At 35.6% G+C, this 21,740-nt stretch overlaps 1 protein-coding gene across 3 annotated transcripts in view; it reads right to left on the reverse strand.

Moving 5' to 3' along the window:
* Nucleotides 1-2,003: 2,003 nt before the first annotated feature.
* NRP2 (neuropilin 2) overlaps nt 2,004-21,740 on the reverse strand; it is an 80,351-nt gene continuing 60,614 nt past the window's right edge. For 2 of the 3 annotated variants that reach the window (XM_072418713.1, XM_072418715.1), the window contains exons 11-14: nt 12,361-12,465; nt 11,315-11,455; nt 7,089-7,354; nt 2,004-2,126 (exon numbers count right to left, since the gene is read on the reverse strand). In XM_072418713.1, coding sequence (XP_072274814.1) covers nt 2,019-2,126; nt 7,089-7,354; nt 11,315-11,455; nt 12,361-12,465 — 620 coding nt within the window. In that variant the 3' untranslated portion in view covers nt 2,004-2,018. The remainder of the gene's footprint in view (nt 2,127-7,088; nt 7,355-11,314; nt 11,456-12,360; nt 12,466-21,740) is intronic. The other variant, XM_072418714.1, reaches the window with a different exon arrangement.

The following is a 21,740-nucleotide window of genomic DNA, read 5'->3' on the forward strand; positions in this document are numbered from 1 at the left end:
GGCACTAAGACAAAGTTTGCGTATTAGTTTTAGGGCAGAGGTAGGTACTTGTATTAGGGTAAGGAGTGTGTGCTAGTATCAAGACGGGTGTAAACTAATATTAGGGTAGAGAATGTGTACCAATATCAGTCCAGAGGGTGTGTGCTAGTATTAGGTTGGAGGGTGCAGTTGTACCGAGGCAGGGGATGTGTATTAGTACAATGGCAGGGATGCATACTAATATTAAAGCAGAGGATATGTACTATTATCAGAGCAGCAATGTGTATTAATATAAGGTTACTAGCATCAAGGCAGATGTTTTGCAGGTGGTTTACTAATATTATATTTCCAGGTTCACACAATGGCCACTTCCAGCAGAGTTACAAGCAAGGTCAGAGGTGAGTTGCCCTTTTAAGACCTGCTAAAATATAAAGAACATTTCTAATATTTTTCATGTTTACTGTTTAATACTGCAAGAATGTTTCACTGTTCACATTGGGTAAATACAGTGTTGTAAACCACATTGGTTTGTTAATTTCAGATACAAGTACAAATGTCCCACAGGATTCATTACATTTGATTTAATATGCAATGTCGATGCCAGGCATGAGTGCAAGAGTTGCTTATTGATTAGGTGTTAGGTCTATTCCGCTCAGAGCACCAGGAACAACATCCCTGCTGCTGATATGTGATCCTGAAGAGGCAGAACAATCATAATCTCATGGCTTCTCATGACTATCATTAATTAAAGCAAGAATATTTTGTCATCAGAATCTGAACTACATATCCCAAGGTGCTTGCCTGTGCCGAAAGCAATGAATATATATATAAAAATATATTGTATGTTTTTCCTGGCTCTGTGACATATTTATTGTTTGTTTTGTTTTTTTGGTGTGCAGAATGAAAGGATATGTTGAGATTTTTACAACTGTAACAATAAATTGGATTGTCTGGTCCAGATGTTCTGATTTGCACTGTTATTTATATTCTGATGCTGCATCTACTTGCATTCATAAGGATGATAGTAATGATTTCATTATTGTCTTCTTATAAGGAATTTTAATTTTTGTCAGTTTTATTGAAAAAGTTTTTGCTGACTTTACTTTTCAGGGTCACTCACCTGCCAGCAAATGTTGCCACTCAATCTGTTTGAGCTTCCATACTTACAATTTTTTTATTTGGAACTCAAAGATTCCAGTGCTGACCCTTACTGTCTGAAAGGTCTACATTCTTCACTGTTTATGTAGGTATGTAAAATATTTATTGGTGTTCAGGGTCAGGTTCCCACAGGGTATTACTACTTTACTGTACTAAACTATATGGGATGCCACACTTTATGGTGGGTGGTAGTATGATATTACATTTCGTCTACACATTTAGGAAAAGAAATGTGAAGACACAAATCTGGAAGCCAGTCCTATGGTCTCCATGGGTTCTAAAGACAAGATATGGAGACCGAATTCTGAAAGCTAAATCCTACACTTAGAGTAAAAGATATGCAGGTTCTTCAAGTGAAAATCATACACCAAGTAATAGGTGTAGTGTTATATTGAGTGGTGGACAGAAAGATAAAAGAAAACAAGCATACATCTACAAGAAGAACATAGCAGGGCTGTAAATGGGTGCAACTTGACTACAAGGAATTCATGTCACTGGGTCAAGCAATATCAATTCCTCGCTTTGGTTTATTTAAATTAATTCAGCATGCCTATTTTTTGGCTATGTGATTACATAGTTCTGCACATCAAAATACCAATGCTCCCAAGGTGACCAATACATTTAGATGCAATAAATAATAATACTAAATGCATTTATAAGCTGAGCTTAAAGCTAAACTTTGGCTACAATCTCTGAACCTTACCAGCAAACACATACAGTGGGGAATGGAAAGGGGTGTTGCAAAGTTTACAATATCCTCTATACTATCGGAGTAAAATTAATAAAAGCTTTTTTCATAAGGTTAAATCTTTATTGCATGCAAACTTTGCTTGAAGCTATGACTTTTCTTTAGAAAGTAAGCCAACAAAGGAATGTCTAAATTATAACTCACCCATGCAATGTTCCAGGGGGATGTCATTAGCTATTCGAATGTCATCCACAGCTATCTCTCCAGATTGGCCCCTTCCAACAATTCCTTCAATGACAACCTGCAAAAAAAAGATTAAGGATATAACTGGTCAATATTATTCTAAAGAAACAAAATACCAAAAAGAATAACCTTTAAAAGCCAGATACCCAATGCCACTATGATGTTTCCTAAAACCTCTAACATTTGCAGTCAATAGCTTGCTCCTTTTTCTCCAGTGAGAAGGGAATGATCATTAAGAGCACAAAACTTTCTTTAGACTTTCGTGCTTGAAAACAGGTCTTTTGTTTCTTAATCCGTATACCGCTTATTATCACCACTGAAGCCTGAAGAGGTCATATCCCCAGCAAATACTGGATAGTTTATCAGTCTACAAGCTTATGACTGCCCTTTCTGACCTGATTAATTTGCATAATCTGCATCCACATTATTAACAAACAAATATAGAGCATATATCTCAACTATAACACAACAACAACTTTATAAATATAATGCTCCTAAATTACTTATATAGTGAAAAGTATTGTTTATCATACTACCAGATATGTGTATATTATAGATGCATTCATTTTTAAATCATCAAATAGTCAGCATGGATTTACTTTAACCTAAGGTAAACTGGCAGGCAGCCATATATGTCCTGTACATTGTGGCTTAGGGTTAGTGTGTTGAATTTTGTGTTGCTTACAATTCCATGGGCTTTGCATTATCCATATATTTTATAATTAAAATGTTTTTCTTAGAATTAGTTCAATGAAGTCCTGCTGTTACAGGTGACCAAGAAATGCACAAAGACGTATGTTACATATCCACTTTGAGTTCCTCCGGTTAAGGTCTAAACAACTAGAATTAAAAATGCAATTTATTTCCTGCAGCAAGACATTTCCTCTCCTGATTTATACAGTTGCTTCAATAATCAATGCAATCATGTCTGTCATTAAAAGGGAACTGCACAAGAAAAATAGCAGCTTAGCTTTTCAATAGCCATTTGCAAGAATTTGCATCAATTCTGAACTGTGGCCTTTTCGTAAACAGTGACTGCTATAAAGCAGGAAGACAATTTAATTAAATGCCAAAATGGCTGTTTATGGATTTCTTTCCAGAATGGGTTTCACTAAAGGACTTTCTGTTTTTGTTTCCAAAAGATGCGGGAGTAAGTGAATCTAATACAGCGTCAATGAGATAGCGAGAAACGTTTATGTACAACAATACCCAAACATGAATACAAGAGGGTGATATCACATCTTATTCACACTGAAGAAATACTTTGAAAATACAAGTAAAACATATTCTTCGTGGAAATAGTTGGGTAAGTACAGTCTAATGACTCCATGTTTGACAAGTGATTAGCACCAAGATTTTTTTTGTTGCTTATGGATGCATTCATGTGTCACTTCAAGAACAATCTATGTCAAATCTCCCTACCTTAATATCACCCATTTCCATTAATTGCATTTCTATATTATTCATAAACCACTCTGATCGGCTTTACAGCCACACACATAAAATGATGCACATGAAATATACAGTAAGTAATATAAATAAAAATGCTGTAGGTTTTAATCCCAAAGCTTCCTATGCATGAGTCTGTTTTAACTCACAACAAAATATGACAACAAATTTCTACCTGCCGAACTAATCGCTGTTTTTTCTTTTTTTTTTTTTTTTTTTTTTTTCTGTAGAAAGGTTGGGATCTCTAATAGTTTTTCTTTTTACAGTAAGTAATATAAATAAAAATGCTGTAGGTTTTAATCCCAAAGCTTCCTATGCATGAGTCTGTTTTAACTCACAACAAAATATGACAACAACATTGTTGATCATGAACTGTTCAGTTTTTTTTTTTTTTTTTTTTTTTTTTTTTTTAACTGTAGAAAGGTTGGGATCTCTAATAGTTTTTCTTTTAGTTTTTCTTATCTGTGTTCCCCACTGTGGACTTTGACGCTCTCAGTATGTCTTGATGAAAACTGTCACAAACACGGTAATGGGGAACCTCAACATTTTAAAAATAGAGACGGTATCTTTGGTATGCCTGTTCAAGTAACATCTGTATAAGTGGAGATTTTCCATCAATTTGGAGAGATTGCATCCCACTTCCGGTTATATACAAGTTCAAAAGACATTGTGCCCAACAAATAACCTTTAGAGCTACAATATATCTGTGTATTTTCTAATAGATATCAACAAAGATGTCCTTAGCTGCAGGGAAGCTCACAAACCTTCAAGAAATCACTCTTAAAATGGAAAAATCATCTAATTATTCCTTCCTTTTAAAACTGTGGTTTGTCTGCTGCAATCTATGGAAAATCATTGACTGCTGGGAATGCTATGTATAGGCTTACACCTAAATTAGAACTATGGCCTTCCATTAAAAAAATATGTGCTGCTGCACTTAATTATAATTAACTTAATTAAATGAAAAAAGCCCGGGGGAGCTTTAGTGGGTGGTGCAGGAGGCGGGGAGGCTGGAGTTCTGAGTTAATGGTGTAAGATTCACACTTATGCTTTAGTTTAACAACTAGAAAAATACAAATATTTCATGATTTGTTTAGTCTAAATATGCATTGGTTGGTTATTAAGAAGGATGGCACTGTTGACCGAAATGTAAACGATTACATGACCACAAAGTCAGATTACATCAGTTAGGCTCAGTACAAAAATATTATTGATATATAACTGTAAATTAATAAAGAGAGAGAGAGAGAGTATAAATTCAAATATATTTGTGTACATTTTTTTGTATTTCTCTATGTGTAAAGGTTATATTGGTGAATCTGTGTACTTCAACAAATATGGAATTATCAATAGAAAATAAACATTTTAATAGAGTTTGCTAGGGGTTCCCTGAACTGTGGCTGATTAACCTCCCATAAGATGATTTCTGCATAGTTCTGAAGCCAACACTACTTGGCAGGGCCAGCTGAATTACTCTAATGAAGTTTTGGTGTTTTTTAGCCACCATTCTTTCCACTGATTTAAGTGGCTTTTTCCCACTGACAAAAAATGGTTTTCGTAGGGGTTCTCTGAGTCCTCGAACTTAACTTAAGGGTACCTCAAGAGTAAAAAGGTTGGAAGAGGCAACTTCAAAGCCTAAATATCACGTTGTGTTAGTACACATGTATAACTATTTTTTGCTTCCCACCAGAACATAATATGGATATAGATCTATAGACGTTATCAGTGAATAACTGGTTGACAAGAGGGCAAGTATATTCTTTGGGGAAGAAACTCAGATGCTTTGTGTCAACACACACAAAAATAAAAAGCTTGGCTTTGGTGACATATCGGGTATAACGCATGTACTTTTCAAAGGGTGCCTTTATTCCATTCATGCTGACTACTTGGGCTGGTGTTTGGTTCCTATTTGATTACAATCACAGTTGAAACATAGAGCTGATACCTGGATGTCTAAACTACAGGGAGTGAAGATTTTTTTTTTTTTCCGAGCGAGACAAGACTTCAAAATTCTGCCGAATACATCAAATGCCTAATGCCATCCACAAAGACCCAAATACTGCTATAGATCAGTGCTTTCTGAATAACAAGCAGCGTACCATTTAGTTGCTATAACAACACGAGAAACAGAATGAAAACAACTCTGCTTAACTGAAGTCTCCGATGGGAGCCATCCAGATTCTCCTGTAATATTAAAATAAACACTATAAATCCCCATAATACAAATCTCTTATTGCATATCTGCCAGAACTGTCCCTTTAATTCAAATCTCTTGGAAGTTGGATTCTCTCCTGTAGTCCACTGACAATTTATCAAGCTTATGATATATCCATATTGCAGGGTTTATTTAAGGTTTATTGTCATCAAGAATACATGACATTATCCAGGTGACACGTAGACTAATATTCATAATGGTGGGACAAGACACAGAAAAGGAAACATCTAAAAAATAAGATAAGTTTTTGTTTCCCTCCCTACATTATGATCCCTATATATCCATACCCATTCACAGTGAATTTGCACAGTAACAATAATAACAAATCGTGAACTCCTATATGTTTTAATCATTTTTTCAAAAGCCCATATTCATCCAGATTTAGATTTGGGGAGAAGGACTGGAAGCTTTTCCAGAATTTGATTACAGTCTGTGTCCCCGTTTTTAAAAAAGTACCCCTCCCAGACCCAGTGACATACTTTAGGGGCCTTTTATGCGGTGTGCATTACATTTCCACAATTGTGTATGATTGTGTATGTGTATGAATGGGAGCACCTTGAAAATGCACTAAAAATGCTATACATGTTTAAAGAGTGCATTATTTAAAAAAAAATGTAAAAAGGTAAGAAAGCAGATATAAAATATATCCTTATATATGAGACTATATTCCTAACTTGTAGAAACATGTCTAGGTTCCTGCATCCCTTGCACTTTCAGGCATCTACAACAGCCAGGAGTTGCAGATTTTGATTTCATATGGAGCTCTGCCTACTGGATGAATCTGGTATTACAGTACAGTCTTCTCGTGCAAAGGTAAAGAGAAAGGATACTGTTTTATCTCTATCCTGTAACAACTCAAAAATCCTCCCACTGTTTGTGGATTAGAGGATTAAGTAGATAATCAAGTAAAGCACTACTACAGGAACTTCTGGGTAACATATTTCTTAAATGCCAATAAATGTTGTTGGTTAACTCTTGATGTTTGTCCTAAATGAAACTCTGAATTCTACAAAGCTTTTTGAAAGTCAATGTTACAGATATGTATAATGTTTAAAATTATCATATTTAATGGATGTTTAACTTACTTTCTGCTATATAAAACAGAAGCAGTCAAGATAATGTCTCTCCAGAGGGTAGAACTATGTTTTGTAAAGAAAATGTCTTAATAGCTGAAATACTTTGATCTGATTGCCTTGTACATATTTGTAGTACATTAAGATAAGTAAACCATTTTTTCTGCTCTACTAGAATAATGGCCTGTAATCCAAACCCAGTGACAGAAAGAGACCATTATACTTCTTTCTGCCCACGTTTCATTAATTACATCTAGTTTAGTATGGGTCACAGTTTGCATACCTGGTAATCTCCCTCATCACTTTGTAAGAGGATTTGGCCATCTTTCCATTCACCGCCTGGCTCTTCTCTTATTTTCCACAGCAGCTTGGTTCCTTGGCTAGATCTTTTCAGCACTTGCAACATTCCACCACTGGTTCCTGAAGCACGATAGCGAAACACCAAGCAGAGGACACACCTGGGCTGGTGCAATTTGGGGCTTATCAAACGTGCATGTTGTCCCTCTCTTCTTCCACTACTGGGCAGGCGTAAATAGTTTTTGCTGCTCACTAAAAGAAAATAAAGACAAAAGGCAGGTTAGTTTTTCATTAGCTTTACTTTCAATACATAGTCCAGAAAATTCAATTAGATTTACTTACTAGTATATAAAGCATAAAAACATTTGAAAGAAAAATTGTGCAATACAAAAGTTTTAGGCAAATTAAAGTGGAGAAACAAAAAAAAAAAAATAAATCTCCTTATATTAGCAAGAAAGTACAGCGGTCTTTGTTTGGAACTGATTGCAGATATATAGTACTGGCAAGATAGCACTTACATTACGAAACAGTAAGTCAGTGTTTTACTATGAAGACTTCACTATAAAAAACCAAGTCCAACCAAGTTTACTATCTGTTTAGTCGCTTTAAGACACTGAGACACATCAAATAGTGATCATATGTACAGATAATACTGAGCTATCATAACCTCACATGCATTAACAGTTATTACTGGTGGAATGTGTGATGTAGTTTGCAGAATTACCAAACTTCATAATCTCAGTGTAGTTTTTGCAAATTAAAATGGTTTGATTAAAAATTTGCTCATGTGCACCCACCATGGTGGGGGTTATGTTAGCACAACAGGGTTTATATGTTAGATGGGGACTTTACTGTAAAGGGAAAAAATATATATATATATACTAGTTTAGTGTAATAGATATCAATGGTATTGGATCGACCCTGAGTATGAGCCTGATTTATTAAAGCTCTCCAAGGCTAGAGAGAATACACTTTCATCAGAGAAGCTGGGTAATCCAGCAAACCTAGAATGGATGTTTTCAAGGGTATTTGCTATTTTCTAGCAAATATTTTGATTCCTAGGCAGATCCATTCCAGGTTTGCTGGATCACCCAGCTTCACTGATGAAAGTGTATCCTCTCCAGCCTTGGAGAGCTTTCATAAAGCAGGCCCTATGTGTCAATGTGTGCCAGTCAATGCAATTTGTTGAAGAATACAGATACCCCTTCTGTCCTTCATTGTCAGATGTGACCGCTATAGGAATTCTTGGTCCAAGCATGAAAAGCATTACCAGGGTCTGTAACAAATCTTTCTTTACATGCACAGTTTTGATGCATGAGAGAAGCTTCTGTAAGCAGTCAAAAACACTGTGTGCTTTCTTTTCTGTGATAGCCTACACTCAATGTTACTATCATGGGTGCGGGGTACAAAGAAAACTACAAAGAATGACAAGAAATTCTCTTTTCAGGGAATTCCAGTACTGTAACTCTTTCATTGCTCAATTTTTAAAATTATTTATTAAATACAATGTTGAACATATAGCATAGCTTTTAGATATTTTTAATATATTTGTATAACATTGTGTTGTATTTTATGAAAGTTTTAGAACTATGTGTACATACCTCACACAATATTTGTGTTTATTGCATGGTAATGCCAGTCTATTTGTGAGCGTACTGAACTGTAATATTTTAAGGTGGGTCTGTGCTTACTATGATCTTTGAATTCTACCCCCAGAACGGGTATATGCATCTTCCCAAGCTTCAGTTTTCCCAGGGAAGCAAAGTGACATACCCGCTAAATGTGGGGGAACATTTGACTTACTCTTGTTCTTCCCGCTTGACAACAGGCTGATTGGCAATAGGCTGCTCAGGCTCATGTTAGTGGGGAGCGAGCACTCCAAAAATAGAATGCACTATTTAAAATAGAGTGTTTTCCTTATAAATAGATGCAAAGCTATTGGTCAATGCAGATAAATATAAACCCACGGTCAAATTAAAGAAAAATATAGTTTACATTTATTCTGCATCATGGCAGAAAACTGACTTGGCATAGAATTGAGTGGTGGTGTCTCACAGATAACCATAAATTCTGCATTTCCTTAAATATACAACGGAGCAATGATTTCATTAGTTAGACTTAATAAGTGTCGGCATCTAACAGCTCTAGACGCATTATGCACAGGAGTTTATGCAGCTAACAGCATAACACTTGATTTTTTCATAGAATTGACAAACGTATTCAGTGGACTCTGGCGGTTCTGCCTGCAGGCAATGTCATGTGCATATCATTTACCCTGAAGCCTTCTGGCATTTCACATTTTATAACAACCTACAAACTGACATATATATACCACTTTAGTTTTCCTACATCTTCCATTGCATATTTTTATATTTTTAATAAAGGCTGTGCTGATGAGTTCCATATACCTATAATAAATGGAAAGAAAAGTTACCAGCCTTTCAGATTGTCAGAGGGTTTACCTGCGGTGCTCTGCCATCAAACAGCTGCATAGCGTATGGCACATAAAAGGTTAACAAAATAACAGGCAATTATAATATCTCTGGGGAGAGGAAATGAAAAGCAAAATGCTGTATAGGTTATAAAAATAGGCTCTTCCTTCATGCAGAAGGCTCATTATATTAATTAAACATTATTAGGCTGATGGAGATGGGCAGGCAGTGATTTCTATAGAGACTGTTGGTAAGTGTTCTCTGTGTTGCTGTGAGTACCTATTCGCTGTACAGGGGTCTCTTCCAAAATGGATTACTGACCCTTTTAGAACTGGTGGAATACTTCAAAAGAAACCTAACATGCCTAGAAAAATAAAACATCATTTTTTCTGTATACTTCTTCAAAGGCGTGGACATTTTTGATTTACTGCACTGACAATATTTTCTCGTTTGATTTAATCGCTATGATCTAGTCTTATGCTGTGGCATACATCACTTAAAGGGAACCTGTCTTGAAAAATATAGGAGCTATTTTTACTGACTTATTTCTGAAGGTATATGTTCCAGGATGTCGTTATCCTTGCTTTATTATTTAGTCACTACGGGAAGACGAGAATGCTCCAGAAAAAGCTTCTCCTGCCATTGGCAAATTTTCTTAAGTGTATAAATATAAAATAACATTGAAAGTATAATTTAATTATTTATTACATAGTTACATAGTCAGTTAGAGAGACATAAATCCATCAGATTCAACCACTAGGGAAATAAATATATCCCAGATAAAAACCCCATAGAAATAGTTGATCCAGAGGAAGGCAAAAAAACCTTATAAAGCAGAATTCCATTTGCTCCAACATGGAATTTTGTTTATTATTTATTATTATTATTATTATTATTATTAAAATTATTATTATATTTTATTTTTAAAATGTGTGAATTAATTTTAGTTTGTAGTAGCTGCTGAATGTACAAGCTAACAATTTTGGGTTTATTATTTAAGATATGATAGGGAGAAAAATTCAGAAGGACACAGAACTCCCCAAATGACAGTGAAATCTCAATGCTGAAGTCTCTATTATTAATAACCTTTGGGCTATTCCTATTTTATCTTTTATTGGTGTGAAGGTTTATTTGATGGTCATAAATACAAATCATAATTAATTTTAGTTTAACTGGAACAAAATGAATTCTGTGTTATGTTTATATGGGTATGGCTGGCTTGTAATTGTCTTTATATTGTAAACTTTAATGTCATTGCATACTGGTTTCTTTAAAGACTGGTGTTAGAACTTTTACTCTGTACGGTACCAGGCAACAAATAAATTGTGAGCATTGCCTTATATAGATAACGCTACTTATAACAGTTCAAAAGTTTTGTTGCTATAGTACCATGTATTCATCAAGGCATTTTACGGATTATGCTGATGAGTTTATCCCTGTGGCAAATCCAGAAGGGATACTGATGAATAATATTACTTTAGAATTAATTATTGCCATTTATGCTTTGCAAAAATATTCTGAAGTACTGTAAAAGCGTGTACAGTGACATACTGTTCACTTGGTAAATGCTAAAGAGAATCATTATTTGTTTTATGTAATAAGTATATTTATATCTAAAATGTGTACCAATTTGGGAGTGGGTCATGAGGGATCATAATATATTTGGAGAACAAATATTATTTATATGCAGATCTAATGCTATTCATCAGCAGATGGCCCACATGTATTTTACATATCCACCAGTCTTAGAATGACCAGTTCTATTTGACTTTGCACTTACCAGGAAGAGAGCTTGAATGTCCCATCCATGGACTATTAGGATGGAAAGACCAAGTAAAATCTGCATCAATATCATGCGTCCAGCTGCACACATCTTCTGAATGGTCAAAATTGCAATTAAATCCTGATGGGACCTGGCAATCTACAAGGTAAGAAAACACAGAAAAAGGGGTTTTAATGATCGTTTTGTATAATTGTTTCTTTTTTTATCTACTGTAAATTGCTAAAACTGTATGAAGTATAAAAATCCCTGCCTTCTTGGATCCTTTTAGCTGGCTCACATCTTGATAGACCATAGCCCACCTTATCCCACCAACAAAACAAAGACAGTGAATCTTGGGGCACACACAATCAGACTGAATCTTTCATATTAAATTCAAAATAATGCCTTCTTGGAGAATATGAGATTCACCTATAGACAATGCTACCTGCCTGGTTTTTGGTAGGAATTGGTTGGATCATGTGTTGCTAGTCTTTATATGCTCAAGCAAATTACAGCACAAGTTTCAAAGACAGGATAGCAAATTAAGATAATGTATTAAAGCTGAATGGACATTGCTGTAACCTTTCTTATTCTGCATAAAATTGCTGTTGTCCATTCCTTGAAAAGTTCATCAGACTGTCCAGCTCAAACACTATACTTTGTACTTTGGCCTGATTTGGTAACGCTTTCTATGAGTGGAGAAGATAGGCTAATATGGGTAAACCTGGGTAACTCAGCAAGTCTGGAATAGATTTCTTAAATAATTTGCCATGTTTTCAATCCTGGACGTGATTCATTCCAGGGTTGCTGAATCACCAAGGTTCATCCACATAAGTCTATCGTCTCCGGACTTTTAAAGCTTTGATAAATCAGGCCCTTTATGTCTGTTCACTACATAGATAATGCAAATAAACGTAAATAAACTAAATACATCTGTATAATAGCTAGTACATGTTCATAACTGCTTAGGTTTCAAAAATGATATTTCAATGTAAAAACTGCAGTAATCAAAGTTTTTTTGTTGTTGAATACAAAGGGATAATCTTGTTTAGTGACATAATTACCTTCAGTACCTGTGGATTCGCTTGCCTCCTCTTCTGGTAATGCTAGCGTTGTAGTTCCCTCTGTTTTGATAGTAGGCTTTACTGTCTCTGAGGTAGGTTTGGTTTCTGCCAAAAGTGAAATATGAGTTGTGAAAAGTAATGCTTTAAGCATATTATCAGGTTACCAACATTTACCAATGATATTACTAATGTAAACTCAATGACATCTCATTTGTTCAATCCTTACTGAACCTGAGGAGTACATTTCCAACAAATGGACCCCATTAGCATTAGTAAATACCATTTTTGACATAAATGGCCCTAACTTGCTTTATTCTGTATTTATGTGACAACAACTGCTGCTCATACTTGCCCACTTATCCATTTGTTTCACTAAAGACATCAAAGCCTCCTACTGAAGCCATGTCTAATATAACACCCGTTACATAACAGGGTTTGAAGTCTGCTAAAGTTACTAATGAGAGCTTGTGTTCATATTAACTTTGTGGTTGAAAAGACTGTTTGCCATTTTTAACAAAAAATACAGAGTAATAGTTATACATCAGTATAATCTCAGTACAATAAGCCAGAAAACAGCTTTAAAGTCAGATTCTGGAAACCTAACACTGCTGTTTTATGCACATTTCACGTAGGAGGGTAAAACATAGGGAAAGAAATATCACAGACAAGATTTACAAAGTCACATAATGACCAATCAGGTTTCATCCTTTATAGACTGGGAGGAAAAAAGGAAAATGAATGGTCATTGTTGTGTTTAAATGTATGTGCCTTGTTTTTTCTTAACAAGCAGGTTGAACCAAGGTGTGAGCTGAAGGAGTTAACCAATGTTCTCACTGGACTATTACATCCATGTGTTCTACAATGAGAAACCAACTTAAATGAAAGCTGAGCTTTGAGTGGAACAAAACCTGCCAAAATCTGTGATGTGAGGATAATTTGCTTTAACGAAATAGAAAAAAAAAATCTTTGATCCTTATTCCCTCTTTGGTAAGAAGTTTTGTTATAAACTAACGGTAGTTGTGAGTCTTTGTTCTAGTTTGCAGATCAGATGTTTGCCAATGGATTTGAAAAACTCAGCAATACTATAAAAGGTAATGTATTTATTCCACAGTTAGGATTAGCAGATGGCTCTCAATTTAATGCCAGGTTGCTGATTTTTAAAGCAGCAATATCTCTCCAGATGCCTATATTACTTTAACTCTAACTATGTCTGTGTCATGCCCTAAGCATTTTCTCTACTATTATAAATATCCTCTGCCATCGTCACTACAACTAAAAGAGAGACAAAGAAGAGAGAATCGGTGAAACAGAGATGAAGAAAGATCAGTTTTAATGGCCTGAAATTACATTCCACATATATCCCAGATAAAGGATTGTGCTTTAAGAAAAAAGAAAGATGTCATTTGAACAGGCAAGAAATTATCTTTATATACACACTATCCCTACTGCCTCCTACTTCAAACACAGCCCTAAGGAATTGTTGGACAGTGTGCATCTAAAAGGAATTTTTGTTCCGTTGGTGAGATGGCTGGAAAGTACTGAACAGCATAATAAAATATTAGACCAGTGTGCACCTCTAGAGTCTAAAATGACTCATATGGGAAAACTCAAACAACACTATCAGGTTTACGGATCTGTTTCTTATAATCCCCAAAATGAGGTCTTCCGTCCTCTTTACCCCTTTGGCATATCTTATGTCTTTACCTAGGGAATTTAAAAAAATGCTCATAAACATTCCATACCAATATTATGTGATGGCAAATAAATATAATGTCTACCCTAGCAAGAAAAAAAATATGTATTATGTTTTTATAAAATGTAAATGATGGTTTACCATTTCTCATCTATGTACTGTTTCCAGGTTATAATGGTGTGTAAACATAAGAAAACAATGGAATGCCACCTGGTCACACTCCAACTGAGGAATATATAGTTCCTTTCCTGTTACAACTGGCCAGGCGATGAAAAAACAATCTCAGAATTGTTGGCTGTAAATAACTGCTAAAAGAAAATGGAAATGCCATAAATATGTCAAGAATCCTAAAGTCTATTTCAAAGGGAAAAATATGCATTATGAAAATGGCATTTTTGATCCCATGAAAAAACCTGCTATAGCTGTTGATCTGCCAACAATTCATTTTTATGGGCATATCATTTTTGTTGACCAAATGGTGTTAGCCTGGCCTGGTTATGTTTTCCTAAACTACAGTGAGTGAGTTCTTCTCACTATTTCCATGTGAAAAACATAGAATCAAATTGTTCTATAGTTCAAAATAAGAATTTGAAAGGCTATTAAAGGTCCTTAAGATATCATAGGAATTATACATGGGACATGAAACAATTTTACAATTCTGACATAATCAACAGTATTTTTTGAAACTACTAAACAGACATAGCAAAAGACTTCCAATGGTTTGTTTACCAGACCAAAACATGTTCATTGAATGAGCATATTTTTGCATGTAATATATATATATACAAGTGTATATATATATATTTACATATTATCCCTCATCAGCTGTTCTGCTTTCATGATACTTGCAGTCAGATATCCATATCGCAGTCACACAAAGAAATATACACATAAAGACCAGTAGAGCTTATTCTTAAATCCCTGTGCTGTAATGCAACCCTGTTACACCACAAGCTTTTCTTTTATGTTTATCATATATTGCAGAATAAAAGGGAAAAGTATACCCAGAATAACCAATTAGTAGCAGTTAAGTGCTTTTGTTCCAATGCACCACTTGCAAATATCTGGCAAGCTAATACATTTGTAGTCATCCTGTTGCTCTCATTATCTGCTTTTTATAACTATGAAAGCTAGCTAATACAAAGCAGAGCTATACTGTCATTCTGGAAATATTGCACCTTAATATACACAAGCAATTCCACAAGTGTGCAGGAAGAAATATAATTAAATATCCCCACAAATAAACATTTTTAATTAATAGACCATTCAAGGTCATGTACGTTAGTTAACATATAACATACAGTAAGTCCTGAAAGCAAATGTAATGAAAATGCAAATAAATACATTTGCTCAATTTAAACTATTCATAGTTCTTGTTTTCATTGTATAGGCTGTATAGACTTGTAGCACAATATGCAGAAGAACAATAAAGTGACCCTATTACCTTTCTCACTTAGAGAAAAGTAACAAGTTCTTGTTACACCCCATCCACTTCGCTAATAGTGGAGTACACAGAATAGTGGAGTATACAGAAGAATCGTGGAGTACACAGAATAGTAGAGTGCACAGAATAGTAGAGTGCACAGAATAGTGGAGTGCACAGAATAGTAGAGTGCACAGAATAGTAGAGTGCACAGAATAGTGCACAGAATAGTAGAGTGCACAGAATAGTGGAGTACACAGAATAGTGGAATGCACAGAATAGTAGAGTATACAGAAGAATCATGGAGTGCACAGAATAGTGGAGTGCACAGAAGAATACTCTGCAAGTTCTGTGCTGGTCTGTGTCAGAACTTACAAAGGTAAGGCATTTTCCCTGTTCCGACATGACAGTGCCCATGGCCATGTTCACTGGCCAGACAGGCATGTATAGTGTAGGTTCAAGAGAAGGTCTCATGCTCCCTCATACCAAAGATTCCTAGGTATTTGCTCCAACTATAGAGTTAGGCAGAGAGGGGGAAAAGAGAATGTATTTTTGTATATGCAATCAGTGTATTACGGTGCATCTGTTTTTGAATGATCCATTAATATGAGCAAACACTGGACAAATCTGATGTCATTATCTTTTAAAAATAATGTCATTATTCTTTAGGACTAAAAAACCTTGGTTTTGTAAAAGGTGAGCAACATCAAGGGTGCCAAACAACTCAAATTCTGACCTATGTTCACAGTCAAGAAAATAATTTTTAGTCAACCCAAATTGTACACAGATTTACATAACACCAAAGAATTATAATTTATTTTTAGAAAGAATGATGTCTGGTGCTGAATTTCATATGCACGGTGGGAGTACAGTGAGTACTGCACGACATACTTAGAGCATGAGGTGGTTGGTGTGAATGGGAACCGGCCAAGAATAGTTGCTAATTAACAAGCGGAAGGTGGTAAAGGCATTTCCTTTTCCAAAGAACCACATTTAGCTTTATAAATAACTCCTGTGAAAGGAAGCCTGCCAGTCACACGCCTAAAGGCCTCATAATCACAGATCAGAAATAAAATCAGGCAGACAACATCAGAGTGGAACTACTATGTAAGTGGCTACATGGCCTACATGGCTGTAGAGTTCTAAGATAAAAGGATGGCAAAGCCACATACAACTAAGTTGTGGTTCCACTGCCCAGAGTACCTCTGACATAATATTGTCTGATACATAAACATAATAAAGGTAATAAATAAAAAGCATGGTATCCATGAAAATGTTATTTTGCTATCAGATTTATTATCTTTATAAAAATAATGAAAAACCAGTAATGGAGACCAACCTAAAGGAATTTTCCTGTGTTATGTTTTTCAGACTTCCCTTTCAGAAGTATTTCCTTTTGTCTAGCCTGGATCCTTTTTAATAACTACTTGTTACGCCTATAATAACTTCCTCACATCATCGTAATACCCCTATTACAGGCAATTATGCTTCAATACTGAAAACACTGGAATGGCAGGGGCCCCGTGCAGAAAACCAAGTGGGCATCTAATTAGGTTATTTATCACACTAACGTGCAGGAAAATAACACACAGAGGAAAATTTGGGGGAGTTAAAGAGCAATGTTTAATCAATATTAAGAAAGCAAAAAAAAAATTGTGAAGGCCACACACAGTGAGACATTTTTATCCAATGATGGGATAAGATAGATCATCTATCAAGCAAGAAAAAAGACTATAATAGCATGGTAAAGCATATCTAAACAAGCCGGGTTGAAATGTTCGGCCTCCTCTTGCCATGTCCTATCAGTCCTATTATTTCTAAATCTACCTTCTGCTGTTTTTTGACATGCACAAAAGTCAAGCATGTGCAGATCAGGTAAACAAGTGATCTTGCTAAAGTCACATAATTTGTATTAAATATAAGTTAAAAATATCAACCTCAACTTTTTGGGTAATGACACTGCATGAAACGTAGATGAATCTTTATCTAAATCCATCATAATAACCCTATCAAAAAATAATTTCTGCTTCCAGAAAATGCTTTACTAAAAATATAAAGCAGTGTTATTTTACAGCAAGCCCTACTGATATGTGTATTTCATTGAATTTTGATTGGGAAAAGGTCAGTATTTCTGTTCATGAAGTTTTCTAAGACCAACATTAACAGAGACCTTGAGGTTAATATACTGAAATGACACTGGAATAGGAAAGGCTCTATAAGTAAAAATGTGCTAATATAAATGGTATGCTCATAACCTAGAGGAAAGTGACAAATGAAACCAGTGCTCTGGGTGGTATATTGTGACTGCAATTTTTTTGGCCAGTAGTTTTACCTTTCAATATTTCTAACCATACACAGAAAAAAACAATCCACGTACAGCTGATTGGTGTGTGACGACAGAATTGTCTGCGTTTCTACTTATTTCATTGCGGCACAGAACATTTGAGTGAGATAATGGAAAAGAAATGATCAGACTCTGCAGTGAACAAAATAGAAAGTGAACGGAGGAGAAAGCCCTCCTTCTGAGCACAGACTAGCAAAAAGAAACTTCAGATTGAGACGCCCAGCAGTATAATAATTGAAAGCAGACACTGGGAACTTCAAAAAAAGATCCATAGCAGATGCAGGGCATGACTCAAAGAGAGGAACAGATCAGAGGGAAGCTGGACCTAGAGAATAAGTCATAGGTGTTCAGTATTCTTGAACGGCTGCCATTTTTCACTGTTGTCTGGGCAGTTATTTTCAGTCAGCTATGTAACCTCAGAATAGATTTACGGTACATTTATCTGTGTATATACCCCAAATGAAACAGAGAACATCACCATCCTAAAAGTGTCCAAAGGTTTCATTTGGGCAGGTAGTCTATCCTGTGCCATCCTGGTTGGCATAGCCTGCCTAACTGATCTTTATAAGCATCAGCCAGTTGGGATGCTCAGAACTTGCCATGCATGACAATATTTGGGAATAACAATGTATGACTGAATGAACAAGCCCCAAAGTATTGGAACAAGATTTTTCAATATTGTCTATTAGCAAAATATAAAAACCCAAGGACAAGGCAGTTCAAATCAAGTTAAAATAGCAAACTAATGTGGAGATTAACACTGAACTCAGTTTAAACTACATTTTCATAAGCCAGCCATTTGCTAATGCATTCCTAATAAATGCCAAAAGAAGCCATATAACTGACTTTTAAATGCTTGAGCTGCAGCTGCTAATTGTTAAGGTAATTCCATGTCATTGTATACATTATCTGGGGCAGTTATACATTTTCTTTAATAAAATACACTGACAAAAAGCACGATGAAGTTCCTTAGACACTGAATGGATTAAAGAAAGATACGGGTCATTTAGGGATGAGTGATTAGTATTTTGCTAACCAGTGCAATGTGGAATTTACAGTCTCCAGTGAAACATCAGACAGCAGCTCACTAGGGAGTTAAAAACCATGACCAAAAAGTCTCTTCCTTTAGTGACCCAAAGACATCTGATATATTCAACCTTTAGTCATCGAGAACCTCAGTCTAGAGTTGTCCAGCCATTAACCTCGGGCAGCTGTACTCTGATTTCTGAACCTGGCGGAAAAGGAAGGAACACTGAGGTGCCAGTTGTCAACTTCACTCACATAGTCCAAAGATCAAGACTGGCATGTAATGTCGAGGGAAGAGATTTGTTTTCAAATTTTTTTTAAGTAAGAATAAGGTGAGGACAGGCGGGATTAAGAAGTCAGCACTCGCATGTATCTGTATTCCATGGAATGAGGCGATTATATCACAGCTGCAAATAGCCAACCTTCATTTGCAACTCTGCACTTGAAATGATACTTATTCTGTTCCATGTAATATCAGTAAACATGTTGTTAATACCGGTTATAAACAATAATAAGCATTCAATGGCAGTGAATGTTCTATAGAAGGCTAATTTCTAACCACTTTAATTAGAGACAAAGAATTAGCCTGCCCTTATTATGATCACTGCCAGGGACAAAGAAATATAAAACATTTGCAAAGAGAAGGAGTGTTTTAAATACCATTGGGGGGACATTTCTTCAGTGTTGACACATTGATTACAATAATGGCCAAAATCACTTTTTTAAAACATGGCCTACAGACTGGGATCTATTTTCCAAAAACAGTTTCGTTGCCCCAAGCCTAGGGCAGAAGGATACAGGATATGGGCTCCACCAAGCAAAATTGTTTGTCATTGTTGACATGTGTGGGTAAATTACCCAGAAAAAATAGTTATTCATTACCCCATGTTTCTCTAAATTTCCTTCTTTAAAGAGGAACTAAACTGAAAGGTGCTAAAAAAAACAAAAAAAACACTGGCTTTCAATCCCGCAGGGCAGTCCAATCCATCTGGGGGTGTCTTGCTTTAGGTCCCACGTCATCCCGGCATCCGTCCCAGAGCCGGCACTCCAGGCGCCGCCATCTTCTCCTCTTCTTCCTGTTCTTCATCCTACGTCACCCAACCCAGGCGCGAGATCAGGTGACGTAGGATGGTAAAAAAAGCTTGCCGATCTCACTGGGCATGCATGGGATTGGCAAATTTTTCTCTTTGCGTGAAAAGGCTTCTTCTGCGCATGCCTGAGATGCTCGGGGATGCGCAGTAGGAGTACCCAAGAGCCTCCTGGGATGCGTGACGTAGGTATCCCGGGAGGCTTTGCGCTCCCATTCATTCTCGATCGCTTAGACGATCGAGAATCAGGGTGTTGCACATAAAAAAACAAACAACAGAATTTTTACCTTACATAAAAGGGTTGTCTTCCCTTTTATGTAAAGCGATATTTCTGAGTTTAGGTACGCTTTAAGCATTCATACACCAATCTTTTTTATCAATCAGATAAACCTTTAGACAATTTTACAACTGTGTGTATATAACTGGCCTATGAATAGTACTTAGAGATTAGTTCCTTGCTTCTTTCCTCTGTTTTTGCATCCTAATGATCTAGATTTCCTAACAAAGACTATAAATCCACCATCAATGTTATGACACAACAGAAAATACCTGGGAGTGAGTTATGTTCTTGCGGTGACCACTGAAGAGTTATATATTATAAGGACTACTATTCTCTGCTTCCTGAAAAGGCAGTCAGGGGAGATGTGTTTCCCAGATGTGCAGTAGGAAGGCTCTAGAGGCTGTCCCTGAAGCACATCTGGAAAGCAGATATTGGTTTTCAATGTTTCAATGGCAAACATTGTAGTAAGCCTATTTCAATATTCAATATCAAAAGAAGTACTCTGATTCATATTATTTTTTGGCTGGTCTTGCCAAGCCCAGGTATCTGGAATGGATGGTTGAAGTAAAGCTATTAAAATAAATCCTTTGTTTCACTTAGCAAGGAAAATTGCTCAGGGGTGAGCTGAATGATATTAACACATCTTAGAAATGAATATAGTTTCTATATAAAGACATGTTTGGATTGCATGTAAACCTCAAGGCTTTTCTTCTTTAGAAAATAGAGGGAATAGAAGGAAAACCAAATATATGATGAGGCATTAACGGCAATTACAAGAAAAAATACAATTTCCTGGTTTGGAAATAAATAACACAATGCTAAAAACAATAATACTGGTGTTATTATAATAACAAAGAAAATCATTACTAGCCTATATCAAACAGCTGATCTATCTTGACAGTTTAATAATAAGAATCCATGCAAAGCAACAAGCTACCTATTAAAACCCAAGGTAAAGAAAAGAGACGCACAATGATTTAAATGCAATGGAATAAGGAATATGTTGTATAAATGACTAATATATTAAAATCATACAGTAAATAGGGAAGACTAAGGAAAAAAAATGTTCTAAATATCGTGTTTATAAAAATAGAATTTGTCTTATCAGCTATAAATATATCTAAGCTACAAATATGCTGTTGTAAGAAGAGTTTGGCAGCCCTTAGGAATATTTTGGATTTCTGCATAAATGTCTCATCTGTCTTTTATCTAAGTTACATTATTAACCAGTCTTATGTAACTTGCAACACATAAAACATTTTATGACATCTTACATATAAAAATTATGTATTTTGGAATGGACAAGTTAGGGTCCTGCTCTCAGTCTCATTGAAATGCTGTGATATTATCGAAAGAAGATTGCTTGAGCAACACAGAAATGATACAGCTGAAACTATGAAATGAGAGTTTTGTTAACAAGCTAAATGCATTTTAACACCCTCCTAAAAGCTACATAGATTATCTGGATGAGGTCTTTGTCTAATAAGCAGCCTCCCCTAAATACCAAATAAAGGGGTTCATTTCGT

The sequence above is a fragment of the Pyxicephalus adspersus genome, chromosome 7, assembly GCF_032062135.1.
Source record: "Pyxicephalus adspersus chromosome 7, UCB_Pads_2.0, whole genome shotgun sequence".
NCBI classification, from domain to species: Eukaryota; Metazoa; Chordata; class Amphibia; order Anura; family Pyxicephalidae; genus Pyxicephalus; species Pyxicephalus adspersus.